The 26500-nt window shown below is 39.2% G+C and overlaps 3 protein-coding genes across 3 annotated transcripts in view; 1 reads left to right on the top strand and 2 right to left on the bottom strand.

Annotated features, from left to right (window-relative positions):
- LOC140998909 (low-density lipoprotein receptor-related protein 1-like) overlaps positions 1-6814 on the top strand; it is a 101090-nt gene extending 94276 nt beyond the window's left edge. The window contains exons 77-89 of the mRNA XM_073469326.1: positions 735-916; positions 1007-1113; positions 1240-1359; positions 1480-1656; positions 1739-1879; positions 1963-2136; positions 2323-2484; positions 2601-2784; positions 2905-3012; positions 3115-3188; positions 3299-3392; positions 4630-4774; positions 4872-6814. Of these exons, the coding sequence (XP_073325427.1) occupies positions 735-916; positions 1007-1113; positions 1240-1359; positions 1480-1656; positions 1739-1879; positions 1963-2136; positions 2323-2484; positions 2601-2784; positions 2905-3012; positions 3115-3188; positions 3299-3392; positions 4630-4774; positions 4872-5012 (1809 nt within the window). The 3' untranslated portion in view covers positions 5013-6814. The remainder of the gene's footprint in view (positions 1-734; positions 917-1006; positions 1114-1239; positions 1360-1479; positions 1657-1738; positions 1880-1962; positions 2137-2322; positions 2485-2600; positions 2785-2904; positions 3013-3114; positions 3189-3298; positions 3393-4629; positions 4775-4871) is intronic.
- A 61-nt stretch (positions 6815-6875) lies between these two features.
- Positions 6876-26500, bottom strand: part of LOC140997889 (uncharacterized) — a 41280-nt gene continuing 21655 nt past the window's right edge. Inside the window, exons 13-30 of the mRNA XM_073467938.1 lie at positions 15397-15580; positions 15076-15239; positions 14507-15001; positions 14306-14347; positions 13510-13708; positions 13165-13328; positions 12379-13074; positions 12188-12256; positions 11620-11679; positions 11370-11399; positions 10762-10887; positions 10278-10403; positions 9329-9427; positions 9200-9226; positions 8363-8476; positions 7663-8262; positions 7346-7563; positions 6876-7244 (exon numbers count right to left, since the gene is read on the bottom strand). Of these exons, the coding sequence (XP_073324039.1) occupies positions 7175-7244; positions 7346-7563; positions 7663-8262; positions 8363-8476; positions 9200-9226; positions 9329-9427; positions 10278-10403; positions 10762-10887; positions 11370-11399; positions 11620-11679; positions 12188-12256; positions 12379-13074; positions 13165-13328; positions 13510-13708; positions 14306-14347; positions 14507-15001; positions 15076-15239; positions 15397-15580 (3483 nt within the window). The 3' untranslated portion in view covers positions 6876-7174. The remainder of the gene's footprint in view (positions 7245-7345; positions 7564-7662; positions 8263-8362; positions 8477-9199; positions 9227-9328; positions 9428-10277; positions 10404-10761; positions 10888-11369; positions 11400-11619; positions 11680-12187; positions 12257-12378; positions 13075-13164; positions 13329-13509; positions 13709-14305; positions 14348-14506; positions 15002-15075; positions 15240-15396; positions 15581-26500) is intronic.
- LOC140997890 (uncharacterized) lies at positions 18758-24816 on the bottom strand. Its single transcript, XM_073467939.1, has 11 exons — positions 24746-24816; positions 24482-24523; positions 23748-23928; positions 23454-23617; positions 22884-23366; positions 22689-22730; positions 21893-22091; positions 21549-21712; positions 20248-21456; positions 19931-20148; positions 18758-19835 (listed from the first exon to the last, which is right to left on the bottom strand). The coding sequence occupies exons 1-11, from the start codon at positions 24776-24778 to the stop codon at positions 19766-19768; spliced, it is 2805 nt and encodes a 934-aa protein (XP_073324040.1). The 5' UTR covers positions 24779-24816; the 3' UTR covers positions 18758-19765.

The raw sequence follows: 26500 nt of genomic DNA, 5'->3' as shown, positions 1-26500 counted from the left end.
TCTTAAAGTATCTGATATTAACTGTATTTACTGTAAAGTAAATTATTAATTTATTTACATGTACGCACAAATTGTATGCTAGGGTTGACTCATTACTGACCTGGCCGATTATTAGATCTGATATTTAGCATTTTTCTGTTTATCGGAAGCAGTGTTTGGCTTTTTGGCTCTGATGCAGCTGGTAATCTGCAAAGTAACTAGTAACTAGAGTTATCAAATAAATGTAGTGGAGTAAAAGTCCAATATTTAAATGTAAATGTATTTATTTTTCTTCCACCACTAATTATTAATTAATTAATTTTGAAGCCATGTTTCTATTTGAACCGGAGCAGCATTTCCAGCCTTTACAGCACTGGTTAAGCAGGAAACTCACAGACCAATTGCATTTATTCTAAGTCCTCTCATGTGATGCTATTCAGCCAATCAAATCGGTGCATTTAGTCAGCAAGTGAGATGGATACACACACAGGGAGAAAAGAGATGAGATACAACAGTCGCAGAAATAAGAAAAGTCGTGAAAACAGCTTTTAAAAAATTCGAAAGTTTTGAGGTTTGGGCTACTTGTTGGACAAAACAATCAATCAATGGAACTAGTAACCATCAGATTAATCCATAATGAAAATAATCATTAGTTGGAGTTTACATTTGTGTCCTTGTACTTCTGCGTGCATGTGATGAAAACATAAACAAGACAGGCAAAGCATGTGTGTCTTTTTCTCTGTCTCTGTGTTCAGATCCCAGATCTGAAAATGCCCCGCGGCATCGCTGTGGACTGGGTGGCGGGCAACTTGTACTGGACCGACTCCGGTAGAGACGTCATCGAGGTGGCCCAGTTAAGTGTAGGGCGCCACCGCAAAACTCTCATCTCCGGCATGATCGATGAGCCTTACGCCATTGTAGTCGACCCCCAGAGAGGGTGAGTGAAACTCAAAGAAAATCACAAGAATGCGAAAAAAGATTGTGGTAACCGCAGTGATAAATGGAGCTTTTACATTTCCTGCGGTAGGAAAATGTACTGGGCAGACTGGGGGAACCACCCCAAGATTGAAACAGCTGCCATGGACGGAACCATGAGAGAGACGCTGGTGGAGGAAAACATCCAGTGGCCAACTGGTAACATATGCACACACACATACACATACACACATATTTCTCCTCTGTTCTGTACTGAAATTATGAGTCTTTAATCTTTCAAACTTCGTATAACACAACGCTCTCTCTCGTTCTCTCTTGGCTTAGGCCTAGCGGTGGACTACTACAATGAGCGTCTGTACTGGGCCGATGCTAAACTCTCCTTGATCTGCAGTGTGAGGCTGAATGGCAGCGATCCAGTTGTGGCAGTGAACAGCATTAAGAACAGTTGAGTGGCACATGCACACAGTGGCACAGCTTGTGTTGTAATCCATATTAATAATCCGTCTTTATCGGTCAAAACTGTCTGCGAGGCATCTATAACACGTCCTCTCTGTTTCTGCGCAGAGGTCCATCAGCCCTTCAGCATTGACGTCTTTGAGGACTTCATTTATGGCGTCACCTACATCAACAACTACGTCTTCCGGGTGAATAAGTTTGGCAAAGGCCCCATTGAGAACCTGACAACTGGAATGAACCACGCCACGGATATAGTCTTGTACCACCGCTACAAGCAGCCTGAGAGTGAGTAGACGGAGGAAACTCTCGGGGACTAAAGCAGGTAGTTATTGTTCCTAATTCTTGACTCTGTCTCTGTCTTTGTCAGTGACTAATCCCTGCGACAGGAAGAAATGTGAATGGCTGTGTCTGCTGAGCCCCAGTGGGCCAGTCTGCACCTGTCCAAATGGACGCACGCTCGACAACGGCACCTGTGTGGAGCTGCCAACTCCAACACTGTCTCCTATCTGTGAGTGCACACACGCTCCCACATACAGAACACACACACACACAGATGCTGACTGTCTAAATAATATACGTCATCATCTCTAGCTCCTCCCAGTGGTCCCTGCTTGGTCCAGTGTATGAACGGTGGAAGCTGTTTCCTGAATGCCCACAAGCAGCCGAAGTGTCGCTGCCAGCCGAATTATGGAGGAGATCGATGTGAGATTGACCAATGCAGGGACTACTGCAAGAATGGAGGCACCTGCACACCTTCACCTACAGGTAAGATATGGACATTTCAAGCTGGTTCTGGCATTTCTCTTGCTAGTACAGTATAATGTATTATTGTAGTTAAAACTGAAGTTTAAATAATTCTATGTCATCTAAAATGTGGCTTTGCAGGCCACCTTTGTGTTTCTCCAGGCCCAGTAACATGAGCCATCCATTTATCCATTTGTCCTTCTACAGGCTCTCCCACCTGTCGATGCCTGACAGGCTTTACAGGGCCAAACTGTAACCTGCACACCTGTAAGGAGTACTGCAAAAATGGAGGCAACTGCACAGTCAGCGTCGGAAACCAGCCCATCTGTCGCTGCCCCGCTGACTTCCTGGGCGACCAGTGCCAGTACAGTGAGTGTTCCCACGCCCAAGTTTGAAAAAAATGTTCAAATACTTCTGCTGACCTGTGAAGAACATAACAGTAAAGTCAGAATTGCACTGACAAGTTTATATTTGTGTGTGAGCAGGAAGCTGTGAAGGCCACTGCCTGAACAAAGGAACATGTCTGCAGAGTGACAATGGCTCCAAACTGTGCCGCTGTCTGCCTCAGTACACCGGCGGCACGTGTGAGATTGACAAGTGTCACTACTGTCGTGACGGCGAGTGTATCCCCAGCAACAGTTTCACATCCACAGGGGACTTCACCTGCCGGTAGGACCGCTCACACACACACACACACACACACACATTTTACTCAACAAAAACAAACTCACGCATGCACTGTTTTCTAGTCTGTCTCATTGCCACTCATGATTGTTCTGTCTACTACAGCTGCACAAATGGAAGAGTCCAGCCCAGCTGTTACACCTGTGATACTAATGAGTACTGTGCAAATGGCCAGTGCTCTATAAACCCCACCTCCCGCCTTCCTGAGTGCAGGTGAGAAGCTGTGTTTTTCATCCGTAACTGCATCTAAATATCTTCAAAGTGTCACTGCATACACGCATCATCTCTTATTTCCTCTCTGTTGTGTGTGTGTAGATGTTCACCTGGCTGGGCGGGGCATCGCTGTGAGTCCGTGGCCGCCACTGAAGGCGGCTCAGGCTCTGACGGCCGTAAGTCGACACTTCCACTATGGCTTCAATAATAGAAGTTCCTTGAATTGGATATAAATTGAGGATTCTCCATGCGGCGTTCTTATATTTGTGTGTGTTTGTGTTTGCAGGCACGGCCTCCATAGTGATCCCTGTGCTGCTACTGTTGTTGCTCATCCTGCTGGCTGCAGGAGCGTTGTTCTGGTATAGAAGAAGGATGAGAGGGTGAGTAACAGGAACACGTTTAAGACCAGAGACAGTCGAGACCTCTGGTTGCCTTTTGTATTCCCTTCTTTCCCCTTCCTCTTTCTCTTCCTCCTCTTCTTTCTTCCGTCTGCACTTTTCCTCTCCTCTCTGTAATGGCATCTCTTCTGCTCCTCAGGTCTAGCCGGCCCGGCAAAACCGGCTCCAGACGCTTGCGGTAACGGTTGCCAGGGTTACAATTTCCTTCCATTCCCCTCGTTCAATTCTGCATCCTGATGCTCTCTCTCTATATATATATCTCTCTCTGTCTCTGTCTGTCCCTTACCCATAAGTCTTGGTTGCTGTGCAGTGTTTGGTCCTGTGGTGAATGTTGCACCATTCTCTCAGATGTTCGTGGGAGCTGTAGCTCATCCTGCTCCTACAGTATCTCTTCTGTTTGACTGCCCTCGTCCGAGCGGCTCCAGGGCAGATCTATTGAAAGAAGCATTGAATAGATCTGTCATACTGTCGTCCATCATATTGTGCCATACTGTACCGACCGTACTGTGCCGTGGTTTGTATTGTGGTGGCGTCTCTCGCAGTGAGAGATGGACAGTGTGACGGCATTCTTCCAAGCTCTGATTGGAAAATGCATTGTGAAAAATCCAGCATTTACTCAGAGGTCGATGCAGACATTAAAGTAGATTTCACAGGATCTGTTGTGGATTTATTGTGGTCTTAAAGGACAGTCTGTACATTAAAGGTGCAGCGTGTAGGATTTAGAGGGCTAAAGGGGTAAATATTTAACTGTCATAACTATCCAAAAACTAAGAATCATGTTTGCATTACTTTAGAATGAGCATTTCATCTACAGAGGGGGATCGTCCTCCTCCATGGAGTGTCATGGATCTTTTCCTCAGTAGTCCAAATTGGACAAACCAAACACTGGCTCTAGAGAGGGCCGGTTTTCCTACACTTTTGGAAGGGGAGGGTGAGCGGAGGGGTATTCAGTTGGATGCAAGCACACCACTAGATGCCACTAAATCCTACACACTGGTCCTTTAACGGCCCTGTATCCAGGTCCACTGTGTCTGGATCTGTCATGGGCTACATGAATGCTGGGTTTGTGTTGGTGCCTGTGCTGGTGCTTAGTTCCCTCAGCCTGGATGGTGGTGAGAGTCCCTTCATAATGTGGCTGTGTCCCTGCTTGCACTGTTAAGGCTCTTATAATCTGGAACAAGAAACAAAGGTCTGACTGCGCCCTTAATATTTTGCGTAGGGCCAAGGGCTTCCAGCACCAAAGGATGACCAACGGGGCCATGAATGTTGAGATTGGAAACCCTGCGTACAAGATCTACGAGGGGGAGCCTGACGACGACGCCGGGGAGCTGCTGGATGCAGACTTCACTCTGGACCCAGACAAGGTAGAGGAAAATACCAGGCATGCATGTAAACACAAATGTTGTATCTTCTGCACATATAATTATATCTAATGGGTGATTTTTTTTTTACCCTTTCCAGCCCACCAACTTCACAAATCCAGTATATGCCACTCTGTACATGGGAGCTCACAACAGTCGCAACTCTCTGGCCAGCACAGATGAGAAGAAGGAGTTGCTATCACGTGGAGACGAGGAGCCCCTTGTTGACCCCCTGGCGTAGACTGTCCATTGGCCTGGATCACGCTATTCCAAACACACCCCTCTTCTTGCCTTTTAAAAGAAAAAAAACGAAAGAAAAACAAAAAAATCGATAAAAAGTGAGAGAGAAAATTGATAAAAAGTGTGAACACTGTATAAAATGTACAAAAATGAAGGACTACTTTTGTATGTGATTGCAGTATTATATTTTGTTCTTTTGAGATTCCTCTGGTCAAAAATGAGTAACATTTTCTATGAGAGATTTTTAATTTACACTTTGTCCCTTACCCTTTACCTAAATAGCCACTACCTCTGTGCAAAATGAAATGGAAACAAGAAAATCAGAAGAAAAGATGCTATCATTGGAGCAATTTTAATTTTTTATTTTTGTATGAATTGTATAGATAAGAAAAAACATTGTTCCATTTCACCAGTGCCAACTGTTTGTTGTTTGTGTTGACTTTGAGCGGGAAAGGCAAAACTCAAAGTTTTCTAAATCGGTACATATGTTGTCTCGCTGGGTTTCTTGGCGAGGTTGTGTGAGACGGATTTGCGATAGCACCGTTTGTGTATAGCACATGTAAAATGTCAATACCAGATGGCAACTACAGTATTTCCACATAATTTCTTCTCAGAGAACAATGTTTATGAAATGATTGTGTTGTCTTCCTTGCACAGAATTCAATATTTTACGGTATAGTGTATACTGTAGGCTTTATACCGTAAGATGTAAAACAGGTATGTTTGTTCTTGTCACATTGTATGACAGCTGGAGCTCGTGTGTTGCTGAAGTGAGATGATGAGAGGCGTCTGGGTGTGTGATTATGGAGCTGGAGAGTGAGGAAGTTGGTCATGGGTTAAACATTCCAGGCAGAGTTGTGGGTGGAGATTACAGATGTAAAGAGATGGTAAAGCTGAATGCCTTCATGGGTGGGCAGTTGGGTGTGCGCACATGCCACAGTTGGAAAATAATGAGAGGGTCATAGCAGATACAAGACTTTGATGGACAGTGTCATGTCTGCGCCTTTTAGTTGTCTGTTACAAGAGTCTTCCCCCAGAGGGAAAGGGAGGCTGCAATTATGGTAAAATGGAAGGAAGAAATGGTCGAGATGGGTCTTTTTTTTTTGCTTGTCTTTTATTTCTCCAGTCCATTGTTTTTGTAAAGACCAGACAACATCCATCTGGCTCTGTGAGTAGATGTATCTTTCTACCTTCAGAGGATAAAAGTCTGTATGTTCACAGTTTTGTAATGACTCGGTCTTAAGTGCATTATGTTCATTTGGTCCTTAGCGTTTTTCCGCTCGTCTCGAGCTCTTTCTAATCTCTCACTCTCCTCTGTGCCCTGCTGCTGCTAATGCTACCATTCTGGTCGCTCTGACACGTCCTTACGCTCAGCCTCTGTCCCAAAATGCTGCTTCTGTCAGAAAATGTGTCAGCCATATCTTAATGCATGTGAAAAGTAACACCAATCTTTAATGTAACTACAATAACAAGTTTTTATTTTGCATACCTGTCAGCAAGTGTTATTTTATGCTGTTGTATATGTTTTGTCTTTAATTGAGAGAGAAGTACAATCATTTTACCTAAAGAACATTTTTGCAAAATCATACATGCATTTTCAGAATTGTTTTTTGATTAGTCCTTGGTTTTTTTTTGTTTGGTTTTTTGATGAAAAATGACACATAGCTTTTATAGTACACGATGCATGGAGGCTCAGACTTTCTTCTGGAAAGAGAATAATGTTTAATTTTTGCTGGAGTACTTTACAAACTAAATAACAGAAATTGTTATAAATAAAATTTTAAAAAACTGTACAGAAAACAAGCCTTTGTGTTTTGTTTGTAACGTGCTGATGAAGTGAAGAATACAGTGATGAGTCTGTGGGTTGATTCAATCATTTATTAACAGTTAATCAGATCATTTGTACTGTACATAGATATAGATATAAAGTTTACTTCAGGGATACACATTTCATTACTACTCTGTTATAAGTTGAAAAACAATAAATCAACAGAAATGGTAGAAAACTCTTTGATCAACCGTTACTGATATGAAAAACTAAAAGAGAAGAAGGGATATACAATACAAGATCAGTGTTTGTTTTTCAGTAATTGTTTGTTTTAAATGATCATATTGATTTTTTTTGTTAAAACAACTCTCCTCAGCATCTTTGTATCAAAGTCTTCACTCGATGCCTTTAGCCTTCAGCTCATCTCTGACTCTTCTCAGGTAGTCAGGGTCAGGATACCCAAAACTGTGGAAACAGAGTAGGAACAGGGGTTACCTAAAGTAGAAATTCCATCAACAAAGAATATATTTTTAAAAAAAGAAGAAACTTAGATTTCTCTACTGTACCTCTCTGGTCCTCCAGTCATCGAGGTCTTGTGGGGAATGTCGTTCCAGGTCACCTGGTTGTCCCTCCCAGTTGTTGTGGACATCCCAACAGTGAAAATGAGCTTCTGGTCAAACGCTTTCTCTAACAGGCGCAGGACTTCTTTGCCCTCTTTGTTGTGTGGCAGGTATGCTGTTCTGCTTGTACCATCATAAAGATGTCCAGGATTTGGATGCCTTTCCTACAAAAGGAGAGTAAGTTGAAGACATAATTGACAAAAATGTCAGAAAATAACTTACAAATTACAAAAGTCTTCAAATATTTAAATTAAGATATTTACCGTTTGTTTTCCACTTGGAAAATAATAGTCGATGACTATAGTGCCACAGTCTTTGAATCCAGGAAGGGATGAGCTACTTTTATGCACTGACATTGTTCCTTCTGGCTGGGTTCCCTCTATCACACCAAAGACATCTTTGCATACAGGACAGATGGGTCCCATGTGTTTCTTTGACTCTTCCAGGCATTCCTCACAAAACTCATGTTTACACTTGAGCTGTTTCTTGTTCTTTAATGTATCTTGGCATATAGCACATTGGTCTTCATCTTCGTTGTCTCCTGCTGTTGCTCCCTTTCTTGCAGAATCGTCAGTGTTGCGAGTGCTGTATCCTGATTGGCTGTTGGCCACAGGTCCACTGGAGGCCCCCTCTGACAGATAAACACTGCTTGAATTCTTCGTAGAGTCACTGAATCCTGTGGCACCATGTTGTTGGGTGACGTTCTTGGGTGATGTGACAATCTTCTGGAGCAGGCGGCTCTCAATTGATGTCCGTCCTCCAGATATTTTATTGTGAGCTTTTACATCGGCTTTGCGTTGACGGAATAGGACATTATGAGCAGATGTAGTTGTGTTACTTTGTTCCCAGAGTTGTCCTTTCAACTATAGAGAGAAATATGAACGACTTAATGAATTAATACAAATAAACTTTAATGTGATTAATTTTCACTTTTTTTTTTTTTTTTTACTTCACAGCACTTACATGGTGTGGCTCTGAAACAGATGAAGGACGGCTCATTGAAGCATTGTCTGCGTACACTGGGACATTACGAGTAGATGTAGTCCTGTTTCTTTGTTCCCAGAGTTTTCCTTTAGCCTAGAGAGAAATATAAATGAATGAATTAGTTATTTAAATCAAAAAATAATTTATAAAATAAAATTTAATGTGATTAATTTGCACTTCGTTACTACACAGCACTTTCATGTTGTGGCTCTGACACAGATGAAGCAGGATGATTATTTGGAGTAATGTCTGGCATTTGTATGCAATATGATAACAGAGAGCATCAAGCTGTGATCTTGTTAGACAAGCACTATCCTTTACCTTGTGAGGCAGCTGGATTCGTTGCTCAAGTGGTTGTCGTAGATGCTATAAGCATCAGTTTTATGAGAACTGGAGAGTATATTTCATCAAAAGAAGTTGGCCCGTGATAGACAGATGGTTCGTCCAATCTCCTGCCAAGTATTTTATTCAAAGCGCCTGCAGTTACCCAAACAGTTTCTAGCGGTGCCTTCCAAAACTGTTCTGTGTAACAGATATCACCTGAAGGCGTCAGGTTAGTCTATTCTGGGAACTTTACTTGAGCCTTAAATTTATTAGTTTCACTTTCACATAAACTTCACAGAAAAAAACATACAGCCCTTATGGAGGTCATTTTATATGAACTGTTTTTAGAAATGGAGAAAAAAATCACTCTACCGGTGTTTGCAGACTCTGAGCCACTTTTAACTAACAAACACTGGACTATCACCAGACTGGCTAGAAAGATTTATGTAACTGAACTCACACAAACACATTCACGCTCACAAAAATACCCACCTCAGATGTTGGAGGCTGCGCAGAACCCTGTATGAGGAAAGACAGATTATTCAAATAAAAAAAGACAGCTATTAATACTTAAAAATCACGACAGTCACTGTGAATGTTCAGTGATGTGTCTTGAGTCACCTGTGCAACTTGTCCAGCAGAAGTGTCGGGATGTGTTGAGTTGTTCTGTGTTGCATCAAAGGACTTTACCCTGGCATCTTGATGTCGTCTCATCTGGTCCTTTTTCAAAACAGGAAGACCTCATTCAGTATATATGTGTATGACAGTGTAGGTGGCATTATTTTCTTTACTTTAATTACATTAAAGTTTAAAACAGTGTTGATAACGGAGTTGCTATGCAGTATGAGAATAGAAAAACCTATGACCTAAGAGGACAGCCTCAGTAGAAGAGAGAGCAACTGGCTGACATTATTTGGGACAAGCATGATCTGTCCTTGTTAATTAATTTAAGCTTTCAATTTCATACTAGCTTTCTCAAGCTGGATTTTATACGCACTGGTTTTTAGTGTCAAAAGATCTTGAGAATAGAAAGAAATCCCTCTGCCTCTGTCACTGTTTCCACACTCTGCACTAGTTTTAAAATTAAACACTGGACTTGCACAAGACTGGTTGAAGGTGGATTAGGGGGCAAAAATTAAATATCAAACACTAAGTTATGTTTTCATTACAATTTAGTCACCTGGAAATTACAATTCTTGTGTTTTTGTTACCTTAGAATAGGTCTGCAGTGATACACTGGTTTCAAGGTAAACTGTGGTATGAAACTTGGTTATCCTACTGTGTCCATTTGATTATCTAAGGTATTAGATAATTATAAGTAAAAATCCCTTCTATTTTCATTCTTTTAAGGGTCATTGTTACTGATAATGACATTATAATAACTGTGTAATAGCGTATATTATGATACTGTACACTGTGATATTTTCTGAGATCGTACCGTGAAGATCTCAAACACTGGAATTTGCACAAGAGTAGTTGAAGTCATATCACACACACACACACACATTTGTTTTTCATATCGTTAAATGTTCAACTGTAGTTTGCAGACTTGGACAACAGAGCAACACACAACTTCAGTGTTCTTTGATGTGTCTTGAGGCACCTGTGGAAACTGTCCAGCAGAAGGGAGGGGATTTGGGAAGTTGTTATGTGCTGGATAAAAGGACTTTTTCTTGCCGTATTGATGTTGTCCTTGCTGGTTGGTTACAAAACAGAAAAAAAGATGTCATTCAGTATATATGACTGTGACAATGGAAGTGGCATTTTAAAAAAAAAAAAAACTATCACTTCTTTAATTACATTAGAGTTTTATACTGTGCTGCTAACATAGTTGCTATGCACCATGATAATAAAACAGACTGACCTCAGAGGACAGTGTCAATACAACAGAAAGCAACTGGCTGAGATTATTTGGAACGAGTAAAGTCTTTGTTTTGAACTTGACTTAAATGCTAGATGCCACTAAATCCTACACACTGGACCTTTAACACTTGTTTTTCATAATGTTTAAATGTCAGCTGTAGTTTGCAGACTTGGGTGACAGAGCTACTCACAACCGGCATGTTCACTGATGGGTATTGACACACCTGTAGAAACTGTCCAGCAGAAGGGAGGGGATTTGGGAAGTTGTTATGTGCTGGATAAAAGGAGTTTCCCTTGGCGTATTTATGTTGTCCTCGCTGGTTGGTTACAAAACAGAAAAAAAGATGTCATTCAGTATATATGACTGTGACAATGGAAGTGGCATTTTTAAAAAAAAAAAAACTATCACTTCTTTAATTACATTAGAGTTTTATACTGTGCTGCTAACATAGTTGCTATGCACCATGATAATAAAACAGACTGACCTCAGAGGACAGTGTCAATACAACAGAAAGCAACTGGCTGAGATTATTTGTTTTGAACCTGACTTAAGCTTTCAATTTTCACAACTTCACTTCCACGTACACTGTAAAGAGACACACACAGACCTGAATCTGTACTCGTATTTAGTGTCTAAAAGTGTTGGAAATGGAAAAGAAATCACTCTGCCACTGTCACTGTTTCCACACTCTGCACCAATTTTAAAATCAGACACTAGAATTTGCACTGGTTGAAGTCATATCTGTTCCTGAACATGTACAGTAAGCACACACACACACTTGCTGACACGAATACCTACCACAGGAAATGGACCATGAGTTGCTGAAGGCTGCACAGAACACCATGTGAGGAAAGATAGATAAAACAAGACAATTGCAGCAATTAATACTTCACAACACAAACTATTTTAGCAGTACAAATTCCTTTTGAATAGTCACTGTGAATATTCACATTTTAGTATTAATACCACAACTCCCACAGTGGTTATTTTTTCACACTTTCCCAATGTTCAACTGTAGTTTATAGACTTGGATGACAAAGCTACTCACAGCATCCATCCTTCTGCCAGAGTTCAATGGTGTGTCCTGAGACATTAGTGAGGCATGTGTCTGGTCAGTTTCAAAACAGAAAAAAGATATCATACAGTATGTAGGAATATGATATTGGAAGTGATGTTTTGTTGTAACTATACTCACGTCTTTAATTACATTAATTTTTTAGACAGTGTTGATAATGTAGCTGCTGTGCAGTATGATGATAAAACAGACTATGACCTCAGAGGATACAACAGACAGCTACAGGCTGAGATTACTTGGTACAAACATAGTCTTTTCTGGGAGCCTGTGCCTTCACTTTCATACTTTTACTTTAACATACTCTACAAAAAATTGTTTTAAAATTAAATCATTAAGCACGTAAGCAGATACACACACAACACACACACACACACACACACACACATACACACACACACACACACACACACACACATTACCTACCTAATATTTTATACATGGTCACATATTCACATAATAATAATAATAACAATTTCCCTTTACAGCTGTCTTTCATATTGTTCTAATGTTCAACTTTAGTTTGCTGATAACAGTTACTCACCTCCATGGGCACTTCTGGGTCTTCGTCTGACATTTTGTCCGTCTCCTTCCTTTCAGACACAGCAAATATCTGTGACATAAATGACAGCAGCGTTTGTTGTAGAAACCTCCCAGCAGGGTGCCCTTAACAAACACTTTGCATTTCAATATCTGTGATGTCCTCTGTCCCCACCAATATCAAACCAGACCTACGTCCTTGGCTTCAGTGTTGCGAGTGCTGTATCCTGATTGGCTGTTGATCACAGGTCCACTGGAGGCCCTCTGTGACGCATAAACACTACTTGAATTCTTCGTGGAGCCTTGGTGTTGGGTGACGTTCTTGGATGATGTGACATTGACTTTGCCATGACGGATGCTTGAATCCTTAAAGTCCACACCAAACTTGTTCAGGGATGTGTCTTGAGATTTTGCAGCAGAGTTGTAGGTATTTGCTGAGGATGTCTGTACTGCATTTAAGGACTTACTGATGGCATTTGGAATTGGTTTTGGCCCATATATGGTAATTTCTTCAGAGGAAAGAGCAACCAGAAGCTTGTTCTCAGGCCTCTGGATGATTTTCAGTGCGTCCTTGAACTCTTCAGTATCTAGGGACTTGAGAGGAGTAACTGAGCCATCAAATTCACCTATACGCTTCTGAACGAGTTCAATGAACTCAGAGAGAGCTTCTTTCAGGCCTTCGTCTTTTTGGCCTCCTACAAAGGTCACATTCACTTCCGCATGCATTTTAACTCCATGCTCTCTCTCGATGCGTTTAATGTCCTTCTTGAAGATGTGGTTCACGTACCAGAAGTGGACGACTGGGAGAAAACAAGAACATGTCTTCTCTTCTGTTGTAGATGCTGCTGCTGAACTGCGGGAACTGCTTTGTTCCACTGGTGGCACTTGGTCCTGGATTAAAAAAAAAACAATGTATTTCATTTACTAAAAAGCATCAATATTCAGTGTAATTCATTCTTACTGATTTACTTCATGACATACGTGCTGTGGCTCTGACACAGATGGAGGAGGACGGTTCATTGAAGCGTTGTCTGGTGTTTGTATCCCCAGCTCTGGCAGAGTCAGACTAATAGATGTTATCCTCACTGTTTTCCCATCTTTCCCCTTCAGTGTCTGCCCACTCAGTTTCTGGAGCTCACTCACAGCTTTGAAAGAAGACAAAGACTAAATTAATTTGCCTCCAAAACAAATAAAGACAAAAAGAACAACAAATGAAACCCAGATTAATAGAGGATGCAGCTTAAATATCAATAAGAATTGTATTAGAGTCAACATAATGTTGGTAATGCGATTACATTTTTGCTTAAAAATTCAGTCATACTGCACCTGGAGGGGGTTTAATCCTTATCACAGCTCTCCCATCTTCTAAGACATTCAAAACTGTGTATTCACAAGCTTTGTCCCTTGCTTTGTCATGATTATTGTCCCAAGTCTGAAGAAGTTTCTGCAGCTCTATTTTACATTTCTGTGGTTGGACATCCTCTGACCACTTGACAGAGAGAAGGACTTGAACTTCATCTTCGGTCTGTGATAAAATCATCAGAGCACATATTACAGTTAATGTCACTGTATTATGAAGCAAGATAGCACAAAAGACTCTGTGACATATAGTCTAAAAGTGTTATAATGTTATTAAGACAGCAGAGCATATCCCCTTATTTTGTTATCCACATACATGCATGAATGCTACCAAATTAATGTCATTAATTATTGCTGTTAACTTTTTAAAATAAAAAAGCCTGCAGATTGTTCATCTTAATTTCCAGTTGTGTGTCATATTGTATTTCAGAAGGTTAAGGACCCCAACTAATGGTTAACACACAATTAACTGGAACAAAAGATTGAAAATAGCGCCCCCTTTTCTATTCATTCAATCGAAAATCAATAATCAACCAATCGTTTTGGATTGAAAATCGTTTCTGAATCGAATCAGACAACCAAGAACCAAAATCTAATTGTGAGATTGCCAAGATTCACACCTCTACTTCCTACCCCCCAGATCTGTTTTTGACAACTGTGAATAGATTCTGAATCGTTGAAGGTTTGAATCACAATTCTCATGTGGATACATTTTTTTACCTACCCCTCGTAAGCAGACACACAAAAGCTCACACATACCTACCTCTGCACACTTATCATGAGATGTTGAAGGCTGCTCAGAACCCTATATGTGTTGAGACAGGATATCAAAATGAAAAAGACAACTGCAGCAAATAATACTCACTGTGAATATTAACATATAACACATAATATTAATAACACATCAGTTTTCTTTCATACTGTTCAGCTGTTGTTCACAGATTTTGATGATGGAACTACTCACAAATGCCGTGTTCAGTGATGTTTTCTGAGACGTCTGTGTAAATCTTCCAGCAGGGGTGTTGGTAATTGTTAATGTTTTCTGTGCTGCATCTAAGGACTTTCTGATGGCATCTTGACTTTGTCTTGGCCCACATACAGTCATGTCTTCAGAGGACAGAGCAATCCAAAGCTTGTTCTCAGGTCTCTGGATGATTTTCATTGTGTCCTTCAACCCTTCTGGATTCACTTTCTTGAGAGGAAAAGTGAAGCCCCTGGATTCAGCTGAGCACTTCTGGATGAGGTTGGTGAACTCGGAGAAAGCAAAGTTTGGATTTCCATCATTCTGGTGTGGCTCAAATGTCAGCTTCATTTCTGCCATGATTTTACCTCCACCCTCCTTCTCTATATGTTTAATTTCCTCCTTGTAGGCCTGGTTCACATACCAGTAATGAAGCATTGGGACATCAAAAGTGAATGAGGTCATGTCACTACTTTGTGCCCCCAGTTGTTCATCCACCTAGAGAGAAATACAATAAATTGATTAAGTCAAATTTAATATGATTAATTTACACTTTACTACACAGCACTTACATTTTGTGGCTCTGACATAGATGAAGAAGTAATTTTCTCTGAAGCATTGTCTGGTGTTTGTCTCTCCAGCTCTGGCGGTGTCAGACGAACAGACATTATTGTCACTGTTTTCCCATCTTTCCCCTTCAGTGTTCGTCCGCTCATTTTCTGAAGCTCGCTCACAGCTTGAAAAGAAAAACGCAAAATGAATTTGCTTCCAAAAGAATACCCTTCAAAGAACATCAAACTAAAGCACAAAATATTTTGCCAATATTAATACAGAGTGTGGTAACAGATGTGCGATTTCATTTTAAATTAAAGATTCAAACAGTCATACTGCACCTGCAGCGGGTTTAATCCTAATCTCAGTTCTTCCATCTTCTGAGACATTTAAAACATCGCAGTTTCCATTAAATTTGTTGGCCAAAGTCTGAAGAACTTTCTGCAGCGTAGATCTTTTTTTCTGCAGTTTATCATCATCATCTGACCACTGGACGAAGAGAATGGCTCGAACTTCATCTTTGTTCTGTGATAAAATCAACAGAGCCAGAGCACATGTTACAGTTAATGTCACTGTATTACTAAACAAGATAGCACAACATACTCCATGCCATTTATCTTAAAAGTCTGGTTGCAAAAGAACATTTTATTAATCACTATAGAATTGTGGAAATAGAATATAGCCTGCTCATGTCTTGCAAATGATTAAAAAAAATTCAGTTGCCACTGTTTCACACTGTTCAGTTCAGTTCACAACTTCAGTTTAATGATCAAACACTGAACGAGCACCAGACTGAATGAAGGGAAATCTATTAGTGAACATGGAGGCAGACAGACACAGACACAGACACACACACACACACACACACACACACACACACACACACACACACACACACACACTACCTCAGCATACTTTTCATGAGATGTTGGAGGGGCAGCATAAAGCTATATAATGGAAGAAAGGACACGTAAACAGGACAATAGCAACAGTTAATCCTTCAAAACAAAAAAACAGTTTTACACAGTAGGCTACTTTTTGTACATGGTCACTGTAAATATTCACATATTAATATCAATAACAGCTCTCTTTACAGCTGTCTTCATACTGTTCTAATGTTCAACTCTAGTTTCCTGACTTGATTAAACTCGTCTACTCACCTCCAAGTCCTCATCTGCGTCATGGCCCGACATTTTGAGCGTCTCCTTCCTTTAATACAAAGCAAATAGCTGTCATTTATATCATAAATGACAGCAGCAGACTGTCAGTTCAAACATCTAACAGCTGTTTATTTTGGTGTATTTATAAACTCATAAATATTTCATATGTCGACACGTTAAAAACAAACACTGTCGCTCGACTCCACTTCCGGTTACGACATGCTAATGCAAACTTTCACTGGCTTTGACTTCGCTTTGTATTTCATTTCATTTCAACACAAAGTTATGCCACAAACATTAAATCTTAAAACATACAGCACGTAAAATATGAAGGTATATAAGTCTTACCTCCAGCTGACGTCAGGCTTCAACAGCCCGCTGCTTCACACTGACACATGAAACTGAAAGTACTGGAGCTCTGCGGGACACGTGACGTCACACTGAACACCATCACAGAAGCAGCTGCTGTGTTTTCACTGTAATAAGCATTAATGATAATTATCAAGTGGTAATAAGTGCAGTTACTGTCAGTGTGTTGGTGTTGGGATAAACAGCTTTGCAAGAGTTTTGTATTTAAGTAAAATTTCGATGTTCTACTTTACAGACGTCCATTTCAGGGTTGACTCCACTATATTAAGCCTGTATGACAGCTTTAGTTACTGACACTGTAACTAATATAATACAAATCAGGGCCGTGCAGAGACCTTCAGAGGGGCAGGTGCTCAAAGATAAAGGGGGCACATGGACCTGGAGATGAAATGATTAATTGACCAGTCGATCAAAAGAAAATTAATTGACAACTAGTTTGATAGCTGATTTTTTTTTTTTTTTTTTTTTTTTTGTTTAAGTCATTTTTCAAACAATAATGTAAAACATTTGTTGGCTCCAGCTCATTTCTCTTTGTTTCACTCCTCTCTCTTTACAACTGTGTAACTTGCAAAGTGAAACACTGATAACACAATGATCTATCTTAAGCAGCTTTGTATCAGAATTTCTAGATTTAGCATTGCATTTTGCATGCTTGTAGATTCTTGAACATTTATGGCCTATATTTCTAGACGAAGAAACACGTGAAAAAGAAAGAGGTACAGTAACGTCAATGTGATGAAGTGAATGAAATAGTTTAATGATCGTAGTTACCGTTGTTGGAGCAGAGTGTTAACTTGCTAGCTCACTTCGGACAATAGCAGCATTGTTTAATAATCAGTAAATAGCTGAGTCGTAAGTTAATGTTACTCCACCTTAAATTCATCAGGGACATTTGGAAAGTTAACATTAGGCCTGTTCAAGTGTTATTTTAACCTGTTGGCTGTGTTTTCATGCTTGTATGTCAGTTAAAATGCTATTAGTTTTCCATCCACTTTATAAGTAATAGAGGGCATAATAGGGCAGTTTTAAGCCTTTGATTTATTGTGTCACAGTTTATGTTTGTTAAAGTTTACATCAGTGTTAAAGTGCAGTTGAAGTGTATTACTGTTAATACTCCATACCTTAGCTTTCTCATGTCATTCATAGGCTCATAGGCTCTCTCTCTCTCTCTCTCTCTATTTATATACATATACATATATATATATATATATATATATATATATATATATATATATATATATATATATATATATATATATATATATATATATGTATATATATATATATATATTTATTTCACTGCACTTTACTGCTTTTTGCACTCTGGTTAGACTGAATTGCATTGCAATGACAATAAAGTTGAGTGAATCTCATCGTATTTTCATTATTAGTCTATAATAGTCTTATAGCACACACCAAGCATCTGTTTTTTTTATTAAAATGTAACATCCAGTGGTCACATATACTTCTCTTCTCTCTTCAGATGCATAAAATATTCACCATCACCCCCAGTGACACAGCATCAGGTGCTCCTGTCCCCTCTGCCTCAGCACAGCAGAGTGACAATATTCTTTAATATGTTTGTGCAATACCTTATTTATATTGTATTTTTAATTCATTTTATGTCACTTGTTTTCATGTTCACTGTTTTTATTTTGTATGTAAATAGAATATTCTTTAATATGTTTGTGCAATACCTTATTTATATTGTATTTTTCATTTATCACTTGTTTCTTTCTTCAGTTTTTATTTGGTGTGATATTTTTGGCTTAAAAGAAATAAAATCTTGCATACATGCAGTTTCTGTGTGAGTGTATGAAAATTGATTGTGGAATTGACTGTGATGCAAGGGGGCGCCAACTAAAATCTTGCCTAGGGCACCAGATTGGTCAGGGCTGGCACTGCTTCCACCACTGCTGACCCTGCAAATATCAAGAAAACCTCTGACATGTTTTAGGTTTTTTGATAGAAAGAAAGAAATATCATGATCTTTGTGGACATATTTGTCAGCACTCCTCTACTACATTTGACATTTTGACTGTATCATTTGCAATTTTCATTCATTTTAAATGTGATTTATTCGTGGCTTGATCTTTTCATATATATCTGAGCATACCTATATAATTATTAATATCATCCTCTGTATATCGCAACAGAATAATGCACTCAACTGAACAGTTAAACAGAAAGTGATAAAAAATAAGCAAAAGCACAGAACTGATAATAAAAATAAGCAGAACAAATCCACGAAAGCTAAAAGGTGTGCAAAATCTATTTTTTACCATCTTTCAACAAACAGTATCATGTGTGTCACAAACTTTGCAAATACATATATATCATACATACCATGATTTATCTGTAATTTATTTGTCCAGTGTAACAAATACATGTCTAATAAAAATATATTTGAAAGCAATTTCAAACACAAATGAAGCAAAGTGCTGTGAAATATAAAATAACTCCAATGTAAGCCGGTCATAAAACAGATTCAAATGTGTGCAGCCAGAGTGCCGACCAGCGCTGTATCTCTTATGTGATTGCTTATTAATTGTTGTACCACATTGTACTGTAGTTTGCATGATGGTCGGAGGGTTTGCCCATAAGGAAAGTTAGCGCAGGTGATATCTGACAATTGTTTTGAGCTTGTTATCTTTAATGAAAAATGAAACATAACTTTTGTTATACACAATTCATGGACTCAGAGTCAACACACATTAAGACATTATCTTGGAAAACAAATCTTTTCAAAGTAACAAACATACGAAGAATATAAGAATATATGACACAGAGGACTTGCTGATATTGAAGAATACTGTGACGAGTCAGTGTGGGTCGGTTGAATCCATTATTAGGCAAGCAGTAAATCAGATCTTATATACTGTAGACAGTTTAAGATACATTATAAATGCAATTTTAATTCTTATACTGTTATAAACTGAAATCTTATCAATCAAAGAAAAATTGAGAAAATCCTTTATCAAAAAGAGTTATGCTTAATAGGTGAAGCTAATATATGTTGCTAAACTGTCAAATTTGGTGCACCTCGAAACAACTCTTACTGATAACCACGAGAGACAGTATACAATTCAATAATCTGTGCCTTCCAGTGATTGTTTGTTTTAAATGATCATCTTGATTTTGTGTTAAAACTACTCTCTTCAGCATCTTTGTATCAAAGTCTTCACTCGATGCCTTTAGCCTTCAGCTCATCTCTGACTCTTCTCAGGTAGTCCGGGTCAGGATACCCAAAACTGTGGAAACAGACAATGTATAAGGCTTAATTGAAGAAGATTTGGCATCAACAAAGAAGATCTGTTTTTAAAAAAACTTAGATTCTCTACTGTACCTCTGTGGTCCTCCAGTCATCGAGGTCTTGTGGTGAATGTCGTTCCAGGTCACCTGGTTGTCCCTCCCAGTTGTTGTGGACGTCCCAACAGTGAAAATGAGCTTCTGGTCAAATGCTTTCTCTAACAGGCGCAGGACTTCTTTGCCCTCTTTGTTGTCTGGCAGGTATGCTGTTCTGCTTGTACCTTGATAATGTTGTCCAGGATTTGGATGCCTTTCCTACAAAAGGAGAGTAAGTTGAAGACATAATTGACAAATATGTCAGAAAATAACTTACAAATTACAAAAGTCTTCAAATATTTAAATTTAGATATTTACCGTTTGTTTTCCACTTGGAAAATAATAGTCGATGACTATAGTGCCACAGTCTTTGAATCCAGGAAGGGATGAGCTTCTTTTATACACTGACATTGTTCCTTCTGGCTGGGTTCCCTCTATCACACCAAAGACATCTTTGCATACAGGACAGATAGGTCCCATGTGTTTCTTTGACTCTTCCAGGCATTCCTCACAAAACTCATGTTTACACTTGAGCTGTTTCTTGTTCTTTAATGTATCTTGGCATATAGCACATTGGTCTTCATCTTCATTGTCTCTTGCTGTTGCTTCCTCTCTTGCAGAATCTTCAGTTTTGCGAGTGCTGTATCCTGACTGGCTGTTGGCCACAGGTCCACTGGAGGCCCCCTCTGATGGATAAACACTGCTTGAATTCTTCGTAGAGTCACTGAACCCTGTGGCACCATGGTGTTGGGTGACGTTCTTGGGTGATGTGGCGATCTTCTGGCACAGATGAAGAAGAGCTCTGACAGCATGGCTCTCCATTGAAGCGTTTCCTCCAGATCTTTTATAATGAGCTTTGACACTGACTTTGCCATGACGGACGTCTGAATCCTTAAAGTCCACACGGAACTTATCTTTGATCCTCTCTACGTCATTACTGAAGGAAGTAGTCATCAGTTTCCAGTGGCTCTCCTGCATGGTCAGTCCATTATTAACAAGATGGTCTTTGATGCTCATGCCAATGTTCAGGGATGTGTCTTGAGACTCTGCAGCAGAGTTGTAGGTATTTGCTGAGGATGTCTGTGCTGCATTTAAGGACTTACTGATGGCATTTGGAATTGGTTCTGGCCCATATATGGTCATGTCTTCAGAGGAAAGAGCAACCAGAAGCTTATGCTCAGGCCTCTGGATGATTTTCAGTGCATCCTTGAACTCTTCTGTATCTAGGGACTTGAGAGGAGTAACTGAGCCATCAAATTCACCTACACCCTTCTGAACGAGTTCAATGAACTCAGAGAGAGCTTCTTTCAGGCCTTCGTCTTTTTGGCCTCCTACAAAGGTCACATTCACTTCTGCACTCATTTTAACTCCATGCTCTCTCTCGATGCGTTTAATGTCCTTCTTGAAGATGTGGTTCACGTACCAGAAGTAGACGACTGGGAGAAGACAAGAACATGTCTTCTCTTCTGTTGTAGACGCTGCTGCTGAACTGCGGGAACTGCTTTGTTCCACTGGTGGCACTTGGTCCTGGATAAAAAAAAACCCAATGTATTTCATTTACTAAAAAGCATCAATATTCAGTGTAATTCATTCTTACTGATTTACTTGACATCACATACATATTGTGGCTCTGACACAGATGGAGGAGGACGGTTCATTGAAGCGTTGTCTGGTGTTTGTATCCCCAGCTCTGGCAGAGTCAGACTAATAGATGTTATCCTCACTGTTTTCCCATCTTTCCCCTTCAGTGTCTGCCCACTCAGTTTCTGGAGCTCACTCACAGCTTTAAAAGAAGACAAAGACTAAATTAGTTTGCCTCCAAAACAAATATAGACAAAAGAACAACAAATGAAACCCAGATTAATACAGGATGCAGCTTAAATATCAATAAGAATTGTATTAGAGTCAACATAATGTTGGTAATGCGATTACATTTTTGCTTAAAAATTTAGTCATACTGCACCTGGAGGGGGTTTAATCCTTATCACAGCTCTCCCATCTTCTAAGACATTCAAAACTGTGTATTCTCGAGCTTTGTTCCTCGCTTGGTCATGATTATTGTCCCAAGTCTGAAGAAGTTTCTGCAGCTCTATTTTACATTTCTGTGGTTGAACATCCTCTGACCACTTGACAGAGAGAAGGACTTGAACTTCATCTTCGTTCTGTGATAAAATCATCAGAGCACATATTACAGTTAATGTCACTGTATTATGAAGCAAGATAGCACAAAAGACTCTGTGACATATAGTCTACAAGTGTTATAATGTTATTAAGACAGCAGAGCACATCCCCTTATTTTGTTATCCACATACATGCATGAATGCTACCAAACTAATGTCATTAATTATTGCTGTTAACTTTTTAAAATAAAAAGCCTGCAGATTGTTCATCTTAATTTCCATTTGTGTGTCATATTGTATTTCAGAAGGTTAAGGACCCCAACTAATGGTTAACACACAATTAACTGGAACAAAAGAAAGAAAATAGTGCCCCATTTTCTATTCATTCAATCGAAAATCAATAATCAACCAATCGTTTTGGATTGAAAGTCGTTTCTGAATCGAATCACACAACCAAGAACCAAAATCTAATTGTGAGATTGCCAAAGATTCACACCTCTACTGCCTACCTCCTAGATCTGTTTTTGACAACTGTGAATAGATTCTGAATCGTTGAAGGTTTGAATCACGATTCTTATGTGGATACATTTTTTAACCCACCCCTCGTAAGCAGACACACAAAAGCTCACAAATACTTACCTCTGCACACTTATCATGAGATGTTGAAGGCTGCTCAGAACCCTATATGTGTTGACACAGGATATCAAAATGAAAAAGACAACTGCAGCAAATAATACTCACTGTGAATATTATCATACTAATATTAATAACACATCAGTTTTCTTTCATACTGTTCAGCTGTTGTTCACAGATTTTGACGATGGAACTACTCACAAATGCCGTGTTCAGTGATGTTTTCTGAGATGTCTGTGTAAATCTTCCAGCAGGGGTGTTGGTAATTGTTAATGTTTTCTGTGCTGCATTTAAGGACTTTCTGATGGCATCTTGACTTTGTCTTGGCCCACATACGGTCATGTTTTCAGAGGACAGAGCAATCCAAAGCTTGTTCTCAGGTCTCTGGATGATTTTCATTGTGTCCTTCAACCCTTCTGGATTCACTTTCTTGAGAGGAAAAGTGAAGCCCCTGGATTCAGCTGAGCACTTCTGGGCAAGGTTAATGAACTCAGAGAGAGCAAAGTTTGGATTTCCATCATTCTGGTGTGGATCAAATGTCAGTTTCATTTCTGCCATGATTTTACCTCCACCCTCCTTCTCTATACGTTCAATTTCCCCCTTGTAGGCCTGGTTCACATACCAGTAATCACGCATTGGGATATTACAGGTAAATGTATTCATGTCACAACTTTGTTCATCCACCTAGGGAGAAATACAGTGAATTAATGAAGTCAAATTTAATGTACAAAATTAAATGTAATTTGCACTTTTTTACTACACAGCACATACATGTTGTGGCTCTGATGAGAACGAAAGAGGAAAGTCCATTGAAGCATCGTCTGGTATTTGTGTCTCCGGCTCTGGCGGTGTCAGACTAATAGATGTTATCATCACTATTTTCCCATCTTTGCCCTTCAGTGTTTGTCCACTAAGTTTCTGAAGCCCGCTCACAGCTTCAAAAGAAGACAAACACAAAATGAATTTGCCTCCAAAAGAAAGAAAAGAACAACAAACTGAAGTGCAAAACCAATATTAATACAAGATGTTTTTTTTACATTAAAAATTCAAACAGTAATACTGCACCTGCGGCGGGTTCAATCTTAATCACAGCTCTCCCATCTTCTGAGACATTTAAAACTGTGTAGTCTCCATGTAATTTGTTGGCCCAAGTCAGAAGAATTTTCTGCAGTTCTATTTTACACCTCTGTGGTTGAACATCCTCTGACCACTGGACTGAGAGAAAGACTTGAATTTCGTCTTTGTCCTGTGAAAAAAGGACAAAGGACAAAGACGGAAAAAAATGTTACAGTTCATGTCACTGTATTACTAAGCAAGATAGCGCTAAAATAGTCTTGTTTTAATCTAAATCTAGACCATTATAGCTTTGTAAAAATAGAAGATACAAAGTGAATGACACAAAACATAAAAAACAAAAAAAAATCAATGTCATACTTTTTATAAATATATGCAGATTGTGCAGTATAATTTTGTTATGTATAGTCAATACATAATACAATACTCAGTCAATTTTCCCTGAATGAACATGGTTGATGGTGATGATACACTCTACAGAAAAACTTACAGGCCTGTTGGAACAAATTTTCTATGTTATATCTCTTAGTTTCTGAAAACTGCTCGTCTTGCAAATGATGAAAAAAAATTCAGTTGCCACTGTTTCTGCACTAGTTTTATAATCAAACACTGAACAAGCACCAGACTGAATGAAGAGAAATCTATTAGTGAACATGGAGGCAGACACACACAAACACACACACACACACACACACACACACACACACACATACACAAATACCTACCTCAGCATACTTTTTATGAGATGTTGGAGGGGCAGCATAAAGCTATATAATGGAAGAAAGGACACGTAAACAGGACAATAGCAACAGTTATTCCTTCAAAACAAAAAACAGTTTTACACAGTAGGCTACTTTTTGTACTTTTTGTACATGGTCACTGTGAATATTCACATATTAATATCAATAAACAGCTCTCTTTACAGCTGTCTTCATACTGTTCTAATGTTCAACTCTAGTTTCCTGACTTGATTAAACTCCTCTACTCACCTCCAAGTCCTCATCTGCGTCATGGTCCGACATTTTGAGCGTCTCCTTCCTTTAATACAAAGCAAATATCTGCGACATAAATGACAGCAGCAGACTGTCAGTTCAAACATCTAACAGCTGTTTATTTTGGTGTATTTATAAACTCAAAAATATTTCATATGTCGACAAGTTAAAAACAAACACTGTCGCTCGACTCCGCTTCCGGTTACGACATGCTAATGCAAACTTTTACTGGCTTTGACTTCGCTTTGTATTTCATTTCATTTCAACACAAAGTTGTGCCACAAACATTAAGTCTTAAAACATACAGCACGTAAAATATGAAGGTATATAAGTCTTACCTCCAGCTGACGTCAGGCTTCAACAGCCCGCTGCTTCACACTGACGCATGAAACTGAAAGTACTGGAGCTCTGCGGGACACGTGACGTCAGCTGCTGTGTTTTCACTGTAATAAGTATTAATAATAATTATCAAGTGGTAATAAGTGCAGTTACTGTCAGTGTGTTGGTGTTGGGATAAACAGCTTTGCAAGAGTTTTGTATTTAAGTAAAATTTCGATGTTCTACTTTACATACGTTCATTTCAGGGTTGACTCCACTATATTAAGCCTGTATGACAGCTTTAGTTACTGACACTGTTACTAATATAATACAAATCAGGGCCGTGCGGAGACCTTCAGAGGGGCAGGTGCTCAAAGTTAAAGGGGGCACATGGACCTGGAGATGAAATGATTAATTGATCAGTCGATCAAAAGAAAATTAATTGACAGCTAGTTTGATAACTGATTTTTTTTTTGTTTTTTTGTTTAAGTAATTTTTCAAACAATAATGTAAAACATTTGTTGGCTCCAGCATCATTTCTCTTTGTTTCACTCCTCTCTCTTTACAACTGTGTAAGTTGCAAAGTGAAACACTGACAACACAATGATCTATCTTAAGCAGCTTTGTATCAGAATTTCTAGATTTAGCATTGCATTTTGCATGCTTGTAGATTCTTGAACATTTATGGCCTATATTTCTAAAATATAATATATATAATGCTTTCGACTATTAAAAGACTAATTAAAAAGGGAAGAGACAGAAAAAGCTACAGAACACATTTGATCACAAAGGATGTTATTGTTTCCTACAATTTACCAAAACTATCTAACAGAACTACAAAAAACAAAACAAAACAAAAACACACCTTGACAAGAGGGCACTTTGGACATCAGGGACAAAGGGGCAGGTGCCCCCTTAGCTCCCCCCTCTGCACGTACCTGATAAAAATAAATTCTGATGTATCATTATATATGAAGATACTAAGTTGTATATAAAGCTGTTAAAATGAGACCCACCATTACCAGCTGCAACATTAAAGTCATGTTTTCACATTAATGCATCAATAATTCAATTCAATTGTAGGGGGCGGGGTCGAGAGGCCAGTTGCCTGAATCTGACCGAACTGTGACCCCAAGACCAAGAGACAGAGATTTATTGATACTGTAGCGGAACCACAATGTCCAAAATATTGAAACCATCCGGTACCCAGGGGAGGAAAAGAAGGAAAGAAGAGGAAGAAACACGTGAAAAAGAAAGAGGTACAGTAACGTCAATGTGATGAAATGAATTAAATTAATAGTTTAATGATCGTAGTTACCGTTGTTGGAGCAGAGTGTTAACTTACTAGCTTACTTCGGACGATAGTATCATTGTTTAATAATCAGTAAATAGCTGAGTCGATGTAAGTTAATGTTATTCCACCTTAAATTCATC

Source organism: Pagrus major, chromosome 6, assembly GCF_040436345.1.
Source record: "Pagrus major chromosome 6, Pma_NU_1.0".
Taxonomy (NCBI): Eukaryota; Metazoa; Chordata; class Actinopteri; order Spariformes; family Sparidae; genus Pagrus; species Pagrus major.
Note: the sequence above shows the minus strand (reverse complement) of the source record. Positions and strands in the feature narration are given on the sequence as shown.

Excerpts from the sequence above, each read along its gene's own strand:
- LOC140997890 (XM_073467939.1), bottom strand. The coding sequence starts at position 24,778 with ATGTCGGACCATGACGCAGATGAGGACTTGGAG. Across the intron at positions 22,092-22,688 it reads CTCATGATAAGTGTGCAGAG|AACGAAGATGAAGTTCAAGT; the intron begins GTAAGTATTTGT and ends ATTTTATCACAG. Across the intron at positions 21,713-21,892 it reads AAGGATTAAACCCCCTCCAG|CTGTGAGTGAGCTCCAGAAA; the intron begins GTGCAGTATGAC and ends CTTCTTTTAAAG.